Below are 13,519 nucleotides of genomic sequence, written 5' to 3'. Positions count from 1 at the left end.
AATCATCCCCTCCCCATCATTACTCCATTTGTCAATCATCTCCTCTCCACCTGGCTCCACTTACTGGACTCTGTCCTACACGCTCTCCCACTTGGCTCCATCTGGTAATCATTCCCCCACCCTTTGTGATCTGCTAAACACTGGCCATCTGCCCTGCTCCCTCCCCCTTAGCCTTGATGTGGAATGGGGACCGACATATTCTGCTTCTGCATGTGCTGACTGAGCTACTGGTTAGTCATGTGCCAACGTTGTGTTCCTGGTTGCTGTCTGAAGTCTGCTTTCAGTGGTCACCTCTCATTCTTCCAAGCTCAGGCATACACAGGCTTATAGGACAGACCTGCCATTCAACTCAGTTTGTCAAACCATCGCTCCACCCAGTCGCTTGCAAACAAATTCTTCTTTAATCGGAGAGACCGAACTTGTGCAGTGTGCTCCAGATTCATAATCATCAGGGCTCCTTAATATAGGGGTAAGCTGGTTCTACTCTTGTACTCGTTTACTTTCTCCAAAAGCCCATAGATTATTGTTTGGTGTTTTTGTACTGGATTGCGTGTTAGGACACCCACTCTGAGTACCAACAACATCACAGTTGAGCTTATGTACTCTTGACCTGACAATCTACCTCATGATCTTTTACCTTATTGTTCACCTGCACTGCACCTTATCAGTAGCTGGTACACTTTATTCTGCATTGCTATTATTCTGCCTTGCTCTACCTCAATGCACTGTGCAATGAATTGATCTTTATGAACGGTGTGCAAGATAAGCTTTTCAAACCAATTCATATGCATAAGCACAGTTGCAACTGAAAACTTATTTGCAGCAGCATCACAGGCATGTATTGTTAGATTTTAAAAAAGCATTCACAAAAGTGCAAATTAAACATAAATCATACACAATTTTTAGAAGAAAACCCCATTAGTACAAGAAAAATAAATTGTAATACAGTGATCAAAGTTGTGGTGTTGCTCTCCTGAGATAGTTAAAATATTCTGCTCATTAAAATATACTCCACGTTTCTAAGGTTTAGATTCACATTTCTCAATAGTATGGACACCCCTTGGGCCATGTTCTTGTCCATTCATTTAATCTATCCATATCCCACTGAAGCCCTGTACATCCTCCCCCAGTGTCCCAACCAGCTCAGCAGTTTGCCATTTTGTTCTTGGTCCACATTCACATTTCATCCATTCACTCGGTTGGTGAACAGCGGGTTCCATGATGATGAGTTGGGCTCTTGTCCTCACAACCAACTTCCTTATGATCTTGTACCTCATTGCATTTTCTCTGTAACTTTATTTTTTATTATTATATCTTGTACTTCAATGCATTGTGTGATCTGTATGAAGAGAAAGACAAGCTTTTCACTGTATCTCAGAACGTGTAACAATAATATTCCAATTCCAACACTAGTCTCTATGGCACCCACTGGTCACACCCTTCCAACCCAAAAATGACCACTCAGTCCTCTGTCCATGCCAGTACATTAACTCCAATGCCATGTTCTTTGATTTCATAATTTATATTTGATTTATTATTATCCCAAATAAGCATGAAAACTTTTACATGCCAGTTATACAGATAATTTCTAATCACAAGTACATCGAGGTACTACAAAGGGCAAAGAAGTAACAAAATAATACGGCACCTCATCAGGGGCCTTTCAGTACCTGAATACAACACATTCTTTAACCATTTTGTTAGTTGCAGCCTGACAGTGCTCTAATAATACTTATAATACTTAAGTGAGTGTTCAAGAGAACCGAACAGTCCAGATGAAAGGTCTCAATCCAAGACGTTGACCAACCAACCATTTCCTTCCATGAATGTTGCCTGACCCGCAGAGTTCCTCCAGCATTTTGTGTGTTGCTCCAGGTACCAGCGTCTGCAGTCTCCTGTGTTTTCACCAGGATGTTGCTTGGACTGGAGGATTTTAGTTATGGGGAGCAATTGGAAAAGCTAGACTTCTCTAACCTGGAGTTTAGGAGGCTGAGGGGTGACCGAATAGAGGTATATAAAATTATGTGAGGCATCAATAGGATAGATTGACAAAATCATTTTCCAGTAGTAGAAAACATGGTGGGGTGGGGTGGGGGCATAGGTTTAAAGTGATGGAGTTTTGCAGTGATCTGAGGGGTACATAGAAAGCAGTTGATGTCTGGAACTTGCTTCTACAGAAGCTAATGGAACCGGATACCATAACTACATCAAGCGGCATTTCAACAGACACTTAAATAGGCAAGGCATATGGAACTAATTTAGGCAAACAGGATCGGAGTAGATACGCAAACTCGTCAGCATGAATGTAATGGGCTGAAGGGCCCGATGTAGTACTATAAACCTACGTGAATTCCCCTTCATAAACCCATCTTTGTCCAATTATAGTACCTGCCAACTGCTCTCATGTCCGTTTAGTAACAGTTCCAGTATCTCCCCCACTGTTGTCAAACCAACTGCAGTTTCCAAAGTTTCACTCTGTCCTTTCTAAAGCATTGTCATTATATTTGCTACCTCTCAGTGTGTGGGAACCTCTCCAGAGTTGAATCACTGCCACCTGCTTCAAAGCCCTTGGAAAGCAGGATGTCAGGTCCTAGGGGAGGTGGGTGTGCGGGGTGGAGTTATCAGTTTCCTTCCTATTAAATTCTCCAATTGATCCTAATTTCTTTGAGCTACTGATAACAATCCAGACCTGCTGATCTTCACCATTTCCAGGAAACTCTCAGCACCTTTAGTGAGGACAGCACAAAATGTTGACTTAGATTCTCAGCCAGTTCCCTACTCCTGTAATTACTGTTGCCACTGTCTCTCATTAACTCAGAATGACATTTGGTAACCTTTTCCTTTTTACAGGCCCTTCAGCACACAATGTCTACTAATTAAATGCCTCACTAAACTAATCCCTTCTGTCTACACAATGTCAATATGCCTCCATGTCCTGTACATTCATGTGTCTATCTTCGAGCCTGTTAACTGCCTCTATTAATATCTGCCTCCACCAGCAGCCCTGGTATCACATTCCTGACAAGTAATTCTCTGTGCAAAAAAAAACTTGGTTTGCGCTTGCTCCCCTCCTACCTTAAATGCACACAATTTAGTATTAGGTATTTTGACCCTCGGAAAAAGATACAAGCTGTCAAATCTACCTATGCGTCTCTCATAATCTTATAAACTTCTGCTACTTATAAACCTCAGCCACTGCTGATTCATAGAAAACAATCCAGAAATGCGCAAAATACTCCTAATGTGGCCCAACCAGTTAAAAACAGCTGCAGCAATACCTCCTGACTTTTATCATCAATGCCCTGACATATGCCTTCTTTACCATCCTATCCATCTGTTGTCTCTTTTAGGGAGCTGTGGACTTGCACCTCAAGTCCCCTCTGTACATCGATGCTCCTACCATTTTATTGTATACAGTTCTCATACATTTGACCTCCCAAAGTGCAACGTCTCACACGGGTTAAACTCCGTTCTCCCCGTCGATGTTTCCGACTGATCGATATTCTGCTCTGTTCTTTCACAACTTACTTCATGATCCATAGCTGAATTGAATTGACTTTACTTCTTACATCCTTCACATACATGAGTCAAAATCTTTACGTTATATCTCTGTCTAAATGTGCAATGTGCAATCACAGTAATTTATAATGATTTATAATAAATAGAACAGTCAGTGTAACGTAGAGCACACCCAAATCAGCATGACTTCATCAGTCTGATGGCCAGGTGGAAGAAGCTGTCCCGGACCCTGTTGGTCCTGGCTTTTATGCTGTGGTACCATTTCCTGGATGGTAGCAGCTGGAATAGATTGTGGTTGGGGTGACTCGGGTCCCCAGTGATCCTTTGGGCCCTTTTTACGCACCTGTCTTTGTAAATGTCCTGAATCATGGTAAGTTCACAAGTACAGATGCGCTGGGCTGTCCGCACCACTCTCTGCAGAGTCCTGCGATTAAAGTAGATACAGTTCCCATACCAGGCAGTGATGCAGCAAGTCAGGATGCTCTCAGTTGTGCCCCTGTAGAAAGTTCTTAGGCTTCGGGGGCCCATACCAAACTTCCTCAGCCATCTGAGATGAAAGACGCACTGTTGTACCTTTTTCACCACACAGCTGGTTCCACCGAGTTGTGTGTTATCTGGAAACCTAACTAACCAGCCCACCTGCATTTATGCCCAAGTCATTTCTGTCATCACAAGTAGAGGTCCCAGCACTGATCCCCGTGGAACACCACTGGTCAAAGACCTCCAGTCAGAATAACACCCTCCACCACTGCTCTCTGTTTTCTATGGCCGAGCTAATTTGTAATCCTGTCTACCAAGTTACTATGGGCCTCATCTTTGGACTTCACCTCCCTTGAGGTACCTTGTTCCATGCTTTACTGAAGTCCATGTTGACAACTTCTACAGCCCTTTATAAAGGTCAATCATCTTTATCACTCCGCAAAAAACTGAATCAAGTGTGTAAGACATGATAAAGTAGTGCTATGAAGTCCCTGCTTTTCTAAATGAGTGTAAATACTTGACCAAAGAAGCTTCTGCAATGATTTCCTCACTATCGTGAGTTTGTGACAGGGCAGCGTATAACCTCAGGAGTGTTTGATGGGACATTGTGGAGGGCGCTTCACTCTGTGACTGACCCTGTGAGTGTCTGATAGGACAGTGTAGAGGGAGCTTCACTCTGAATGACCCGCTGACAGCCGATATTCTCTTCCTTGTAGACGTCTGGTCGGCTGGCTGTGTGCTGGCAGAGCTGCTGCTGGGACAGCCCATATTCCCCGGGGACAGTGGTGTGGACCAGCTGGTGGAGATCATTAAGGTGAGCGCAGAGGTGACCATAGTGGCTGGCCGTGTTGGTTGAGGTCATGGCAGTGGGACGGGGAGGGGTGGGCATGGTGTGGAGTGGCTGCAGGTGGAGAGATGGTTTCACACCTCGACCTGGACTAGCCCCCAATGTTCCCACTGTGGAGATCACACCAGCTCCAGGGAGGTGTACCCCGTTACATCCCTCACACTGACGGCTGTTCTCCCTCAGCACATATCAGCTCCTCTACTGACTTTCCTTCTTGTACAAGTGAACCCTAAGGTCCCACTTACTACCACAGTACAGCAGGTAGAAGTGTTACCCCCCCCCACCATGATCCCATACGTTATCCCCCCCATCCTGTGTTTTCCTTCCTTTTAAATAGTATTGAACTTATTTAATACAAAAGTCACAATTCCATTTTTTTCTTTAAAAAATAAGACCATGTGTCCAACTAGTCATAATTATATAAATTAAACAGTTAATATTTATACAATATCCGAAGCACAAAAAATATAATGGGTTCAGAAAATAAAACTATGTGTTTCTATAAAGGGCCAGCAACATGAAGGATCACACCCACTTTGCTCATGGACTGTTGTCCCACTCCCATCAGATGGGAGGCTATGTACCATCTACTCTAGGATCACCAGACTTTCCGCAAGCAGTAAGGCTGATCAACATCTCCACCCACTAACTGAGCCTTTCTCGTCCCCAATCACCACTACTTTATCTAATTTCCTGTTAGTCTCCTTATGTTCAGACACTCATGTGTCTAGCATCACTTTATGGACATACAAATGTACAAACAATCTGTGTATATAAACTATCTTATATATTTGTTGTGTTCTTTTTATTATTATTGTGTTATTTATCTTATTGTTTATTTGTACTGCATTGGATCCAAAGAAATAATAATTTCATTCTTCTTTATGTGTGTACTGGAATTTACATTACACAATATTAAATCTTAAATCTAACTCTATTGAGTCCATTAAGAAATATCTAGAATTAAGAAATTCTTACACTCAGAGCTACACAAGCCATTGACCCCAAAATGAGAACAATGTGTCTGCATACAAAATCTGTCAAAGTACGATCCAGCACAGAAGAATTTCAAATGAATTTCAGGACAAAGAAAAATGAAGCACCATTTCTGCTCAAACTGAAACAGGAACTTCCAATAAGTGATTTAAAACTGGGATTTACTAAATGAAACATAACACTTTATGCAGCATGCAATTTCACATTCATGTCACAGGTAACATCAAATAGTTCAACTGAGTTACAACAGACACACTGATGTCCAATTAATTCCCAATCCCCCCCTCACCCCATGACAGTTTAAATTGGTTGTAAAAATCCAATGGATGCTTCTCTTGTTAAAGCAACAAACAAATGGGCTGTAATCATAAAAATGAATATAAATCCTCCCAACAATGTGTGGATGAGTGGGTTAACTGTCTGCTGTAAATTACCCCCTTAGTATGTGGGTAAAGGGTAGAATCTGGGGCAGGGGGAGTATTTCAACGGGAATGTGCAGGAAATGGTCAGCAGGAATTCAGGACCTGGTCCTGTGTTGTAATTTAAATAATCCTCATGTCCAAAATGGATAAAACCACGTGCACACTCCTGTTACCTGCCATGAGCCTGCTCCTCCCCAATCTCTTCTTGGCTGGGACTCTTAGCAAACCTCCTTCCCACCTGCCAATTTACTGGTGTGTCAGCTCCCTTTTCTCTGAGCTGGTGACGAGGTTGAATTTTCTCTCCCCACAGATACTGGGCACCCCTACCCGGGAACAGATCCGCGAAATGAATCCCAACTACACAGAGTTCAAATTCCCACAGATCAAAGCACATCCGTGGACGAAAGTGAGTACCAGCTGTGAATCTGGGGCTCTGAGTTTTGGGAACACTCAACCCTATGCTGAGCCTCCATCAGTCCCACTACCATTCTTTCCCACTCCTGACCCTGCCACATCATCCCCACACCTCACGGGCTCCTGACACCATTGTACGATGTTTTGGAGACAGGAGTCGGGTTGAGTAAGGCAGTAGGGGTATTAAGGTACAAAAGGCTGCAGATGCTGGGATCCGGAGCAACAACCAATCAGCCGGAGGATCTCGGTTGGGAAGTATGTGAGGGGGAAGGAATTGCCAGTTTCAGTTCCAAACCCTGCATTGGGACTGGGGAATTACCCCAAACTCAGACAATTAAACTGGAATCGCACCAGAGAGATTTTGTAGGTCGGGGGTATCTGTTGAGGCAGAGGGTTGGTGGAGACCCTGCATCAGGACTCCAAGTATCTCTGCAAGTGACTTTGAATGTGAACTATCCCTCCCCCCTCCACAACTGGGCTCCCGCAGATATCATATCTGCCGTCTCTTGTGTCTGTGGTAGTCAGGTACCTGTATTGGTGACCGATGGTGGAGATTCTTGGTCACATCCAGGGATGGGCCTACTGCTCTTTGTCCAGGCAGCCCTTCACCACAGTGAGAGGCAGTTCCTTGTTCTGGGACTGACAGGCAACATCCACAGCACCATAAGACGTAGGTGCAGAAGCCAACTATACGGTCCATCAAGTCTGCCCCGCCATTTGATGATAGCTGACAAATTACCCCTCTCAACCCGATTCTCCTGCTCGATTACTGTTGATGCCTTTACTCCTTACTAATCAACAACCTATCAACCTCCATTTTAAATATACGTAATGGCAACTCCTTCCCCACCACAGGTCTTCAAGGCGCGGACCCCCCCGGAAGCCGTAGCGCTCTGCAGCCGCCTGCTGGAGTACACACCTGCCCTTCGCCTCTCCCCACAGGAGTCCTGCGCCCACCCGTTTTTCAACGAGCTGCGAGACCCCAGCACCCGGCTGCCCAACGGCCGGGAGTTGCCTCCCCTCTTCAACTTGAGTCCAGCCGGTAAGTTCGGGCGTGGTGGGGTGGGTGGGCCATCAGATGAAACTTGTCATCCAGCTGCAGGAAGGATTTACGGGGCAAGTTGGGGCAGGTTAGTTCATAGCACATAGAAGCAGAATTAGGCCATTCACCTGATTTTTTGGCGTGTGCGTCTGCGTGTCTGTGCATGCGTCTGTGATGATGTCTTTTTCACGGCTTTTACAAGGCGCGGAGCGAGAGAGAGACTGTGTGATGGGCCACTCCTCACACAGACATTTTTGCAGTATTTTTCCCTTTATTTTACGAGGTGGAGTTGCAATCTCGACACTCAACCTAGCACGGATGGAAAGTGTACTCGGGAGCGGACCTGACTAGTTTCGAACTCAGGAACCTCCGCTCCCAGGTCCGGCGCCGATGTCATTGCGCCACCAGCCAGCCCATCATCAGCTTTCCGTAATAATTGATGCTCCCCCTTTCCCCCCACCCTCTCTCCCCCAGAGACATAGGTTGCTGGTGTTGCTGAGATGGGCAGAGACATGCAGTATGACACTGGGAATGGATGACATAGGCACAGCTGCAGAGACGTGGGTACTGGGACTAGGTGAGATAGGCACGGGGGCAGAGAGATAGGTCACTGGGATGGATGAGATAGGCAAGGGGCAAAGACACAAATTACTGGGACTGGGAGAGTTACACACGGGGCAGAGACCTGGGTCACTGGGACTAGGTGAGATGGGCATGGGGTGCTCTCTGGGACTGGGTGAGGTAGGCATAGGGCAGAAGCATTGGTCACTTGGAGGGCTACTGGCTGTTTTAAGCCCAAGGCCAGAGACGTGTTCTGAATTTGGCTTGCAGTTCAATACCTAGTAAATCAGTTTCTTGATCATATAATGCACTCTCCCATGCTAAAAATGTAAACACGTTGTATATTAAAGAGAAGTGGGAGAAAGTAGCGGGGTTGGTACTTTCAGAGGAGGTTTGGGGGAAAATCTGCAGCTTTCAATGGTCCTCGACTAATTCTTTGACTTGGAGAGAACATTGTTGGAAAAACATTATAAGATACTTCAAGACCCCATATCAGGAAAAATATAAAGATACAAACGTGACGTGTTGGAGAAGGTGTGGCTCCAAGGAGGCAAATCATTTTCATATTTTCTGGGATTGCCCTAAATTAAGTCTATATTGGGAAAGTATTCATAGAACATTAGTTAAGGTACTTAGGTCCCAGATACCTCTGAACTTTGAGACGCTCTATTTGGGGCATGTATTGTTTCTTGAACAGAAGGAAGATATAAAGTTGCTGCAGGCCCTCTTAGCGGCAAGTAAGAAATCAATCACTAGAAAGTGGCTAAATCCAATACCACCTACATTAGAAGATTGGCACGAAATTATTTTGGAAATATTTAAAATGGAAAAGTTGACTTACTCCCTGAGAATTCAAAAAGAAAAATTGTATCAAATCTGGAATAAATGGATTGAATATATAACCCCAATGCGAGCAGACTTTAGATGACTCTCCTAATGATTTATACTGCTCTTCTCATCAACACAGTAATATTGCTAACGTAAGCACTCCTAGTCTAAATGTCTTTTTTTTTGTTTTCTTTTGGAAAATAGAGAATTAACACAAGTAAAGGAAAAGATTTGGGAAAGGGATAAAAAATGATAAAATTAAGTAAATAAGTACATAGGGATTGGATAATTATGTCTGGGGGCAGGAGCAAGCGTGAACAAATTAGGATATAAACACCTACAATGGTTGTTACATAGGCTTACATACAACATTTTGGACCAGTAGAAATGGTCCAGAAGAGATATATGGAAACTATTATTACTATTTTTCTTAACAACTAATACCATTACTTAGCCTAATAGATTAGAATTACCACTGTACATAATTATCTATTTAAGTGTCTAATTTCCTTTTATATCATCTCAATGTGTACTTAAGAATGTATAAATAATTATAGTTTTATACATATAAAAAAATGGAAAAGGTTATACGTGTGAAAAAAGTACATGATACTTGTGAATTCCTTATCCAAATAAAAATAAAATTTAAAAAAAAAGAAAAGAGAACACATAGAGCCATCTCACCTATGACAATCTGAAAACTGCAAGGTGTCATAACCCCTCACCTTCCTCCCCTGCCCCCACCCATCGATGCACAACTGGGAGAAGAATGTGCCTTCTCTGTCTGCTCCCAAACGTACACTGCTCCAAAGAATCACATTATCCAGAAATGGGTTCTTCACAGAGTATCCTGCAGTTACTCTGTACTTCAGCCCTATTCCCCAGTAGTCCATCCCCTTCTCTGACTCGGCCGTTCAAGTGCATGTTCAGATGCTACTTCAGTTCGGTCCGGATGCTCCTTCAGTGCTGAGGGACTCCCTGCTTCCTCCAGTCGACTGCACCTGTCAGGCGTCCAGTACCCTTCTGCACTGATCACATCTGCCAGCACGTGGTGCATAGCCCCTTGCACTGTCCTGTTCCCAGTGCTCCACATCAGACACACTGAGTGTCTGCCTCCACGTCCCCCTCCAGCAGCACATTGCAGATTCCAAACCCTCCAGGGGAGAAGGATTGCTCCTCTTCTCCTCTTACCATTTTCCCTGAACTGTGTCATGGGGACAGGGTTTGTACTTCTATTTTCTACACCTTTCATAACTTGTAGATGCTTGTTGTGCTGTGCACCAGTACAGTGAGGTACAGGTACAGCGACAAACTTGCTTACAGCTGCATTGCAGGCACGTAACGACGAACAGCACACAGGATATAAATTGCACATAAATTATATACAACATTGAATCAGAGTCAGTTTTATTATCACTGTCGTACGTGAGATGAAATTTGTTGATTTGAAACAGCAGCACAGTGCAAAGACATAAAATTGGTATAAGTTTTTAAAAGTGCAGAATAATGAGGTAGTATTGATGAAATTATGGACGTTCAGGAATCAGATTTATGGAGGAAAAGAAGCTGTTCCTGAATCGTTGAGTCTGGCTCTTCAGCTCCTTGACGGTAGTAATGTGAAGAGGGCATGTCCCAGATGTGAGGGGGTCCTATGAGAGACTGCAAAACAAGACCTTTGTGCATAAAAAAAGACAATCTGAGACAAGCCCACGGCAGGTCAGATGGTGATCCAAGATGTACTGGGGCTGAGGTGGGGGTTAAGTTTGTGCAGGTCAGTTCAAGGACTGTATGGTTGAAAGGAAGTTCCTGAACCTGGTGGTGTGGAACTTCAGGCTTCTGTACCTTCTGCCCGATAGTAGCTGTAAGAAGAGGACATGAACCGGATGGTGTCGTCCTTGATGTTAGATAGTGCCTCCTGCTGATTTTGTCAGTGATGGAGTGGATGGTCCCATGGACAACTGGACTTTGTCTACTACTCTCTGCAGCTTCTTGTGATCCTGTGCAGTGGAATTGTCATACCAAGCCATGATGCAACCAGTCAGGATATTTTCAGCAGGTCATCTGTGAAAGTTTGGTCATTTATTTATTTACGTGAAACAAACCCTTCTGGCCCACTGAGCCATGATGCGCTGCAACCCACCTACTTAACCCTAGCCTAATCATAGGACAACTTACAATGACCTACCAGTACAGTACATCATTGGACTGTGGGAGGAAACCAGAGCAGCTGGAGGAAACCTACACATACACAAGAAGAATGTACACACTTTCTTATAGAGGACGCCGGAATTGAACTTTGAGCTTCAATACAAGCTGTAATCATATCCTGCTAACCGCAATGCTGCCGTGGCATGTTTGATGGCTTGCCAAATCTTCTGAAGCTTCTTAGAAAGTGGAGACACTTTGTCATGATTGCATCGGTGAGCTGTTCCTGGGACTGATGTCAATGCCTGGCAATTTGAAGCTGCTGACCCACCAAGAAGAACTGGCATGTGGTCTTCCGAATTACCCTTTCTGAAGTCATTGATTAGTTCTTGGGTTTCATTGAGTGAGAGGTGGTTGTGCCTCTGTGCGCTGACTCATCACAGCCTGTGCTTCAGCCAACGGCTTATGATGCCATCAGTGAATTTGTAAATGTAGAAAAAAAAGTAGAGAAGGGGGCTAGTTGTGCAACCTTGAAGTGTGCCTGTTGATAGTCAACAAGAAGAAGATAGTATTATTGATCCACACTGAGATCTGACGATGAGGAAGTCGAGGATCCATTTGCAGAGGGAGTTACAGATGACTGGGTCTGCAACCAATTCAACTCACTCAACAGTGTTTCCGATGGCATACATCAATAACCTGTCGCTGATGCCCTGCCTAATTTCATCAGGACCACTCAACACAGCCTCAGTCCAAATGAGGGCCAAGAGCTTGACTCCAGGAGTGAGGTGTGAGTAACTCCCCTGGATGCAAGGCAGTATTTGACCATGTGTGGCATGAAGGAGCACTGTAAAACCAGAAGTCCAGGGGCATCAAATGGACCCAGGCGCCAGCAGCAGAGACAGACAGGGTGGCGAAGAAAACAAATGGTGGTGTGTTTGCTCACCTACAACTACTGATGAGACCAGAAGCCAGACAATAACAGAACAAGCTGGAATTCAAACTAACCCTTTTTTTTCCAGAAAAACCACACTGGTCAGCTCAAGCTCAAACTTATGCTCCTCAGGACGACTATTTAAATGGATTACCCCAGAACAATTGAGTCCTTGATTAAGACAATGACCAATCAATGAAAGTCAGCCTGGGATTTCAGTTGACCACTAGGTGCTGATTATTTTGGCTTGCCCTAACACCTCCCTCTTGAAGATGATTACCCATAGGATTTGAGCTGAGGGTTAATTTGGAATGGAACAACTGGTTTACACTAATGATTAGTCCTCCTTAGTGGTTGTAGGCTGTCACTTTCTTCTGATGTTTCTTTGTGTTGGTGGTAGGTTCGGTTGGGGTAATTTGAATCTTCCAGGAGGAGTTGGTTCAGCTCTGTTTAAAGATTTACCCAATGAACTTATTGAACCTTTGGGAACATGTGGCAGCAACTGGTTGATGTGGCAATGCCAGTGATATCTGCCTACAATAATTTCATAGTACACTTTCCCCATTTGACTGACAATCTGACCTGGTACTAAGGAGGCTTGCCCATTATGATGCTGCCTGGCCCACACTGCAGCTCTGGGCTTGACTGATTTCACCCATCGACCAAGGGCAATGTGCTGTCTTTGTACACCTGACTATCTCCTATCTTAAATGTTGGATGCTGTGGCAGCATCACATTCAAAACTCTGTAGTTTTCTTCGCAAAAGCATTTCAGCTGGAGGTTTCCCCTCAAGGCCTGGATGAGGTGTAATTCAGTGTATCAGCAGAAATGTGTTGAGCGCTTCAGATGATGCTCCTTCCCCTCTTGATTTCAAAGATGACCATTTGAAGGTGTGACTGTGGATGATATGGGTGTGAGTGGATGTGGATAATTCCACCTCCACTGGCAGAATGCAGCAAACTGCTGTTGACTCAACTGAGTGCCATTGTCAAAAGCGAGCTTTTCTGGAATTCCAAAGTGACTGAAGATCTGCATCTGCTATTGAATGGTTGTCTCTATCATTGCTGACTTCATAGTTAATACTTCTGGCCACTTGAAATGGGTGTCAACCAGGACAAGACAAGACAAGCCAGCGAAGTCAATATGTACTCAACTCCAAGGTCTGGTAGCCTGAGGCCATGGTTGTGGATGGGCTCTACTTGGATTCTTTGAACACTGAGTACACTCCCTGCATATGGATGTGATATCTTCATCTATACAGAGTTTCTTGCCAGGGTTTTCATTTGATTGATGCCTGGGTGACCATAGTGGAACTGTTTCAGTACTTTTGG

The 13,519-nt window shown here is 44.3% G+C and overlaps 1 protein-coding gene across 2 annotated transcripts in view; it reads left to right on the top strand.

Moving 5' to 3' along the window:
- LOC134350909 (glycogen synthase kinase-3 beta-like) overlaps positions 1 to 13,519 on the top strand; it is a 77,050-nt gene that overhangs the window by 54,764 nt on the left and 8,767 nt on the right. For both annotated transcript variants that reach the window (XM_063056745.1, XM_063056744.1), the window contains exons 7-9: positions 4,716 to 4,813; positions 6,575 to 6,670; positions 7,534 to 7,720. In XM_063056745.1, coding sequence (XP_062912815.1) covers positions 4,716 to 4,813; positions 6,575 to 6,670; positions 7,534 to 7,720 — 381 coding nt within the window. The remainder of the gene's footprint in view (positions 1 to 4,715; positions 4,814 to 6,574; positions 6,671 to 7,533; positions 7,721 to 13,519) is intronic.

Source organism: Mobula hypostoma, chromosome 8, assembly GCF_963921235.1.
Source record: "Mobula hypostoma chromosome 8, sMobHyp1.1, whole genome shotgun sequence".
Taxonomy (NCBI): domain Eukaryota; kingdom Metazoa; phylum Chordata; class Chondrichthyes; order Myliobatiformes; family Myliobatidae; genus Mobula; species Mobula hypostoma.
This window is presented reverse-complemented; position numbering and strand designations above follow the sequence as displayed.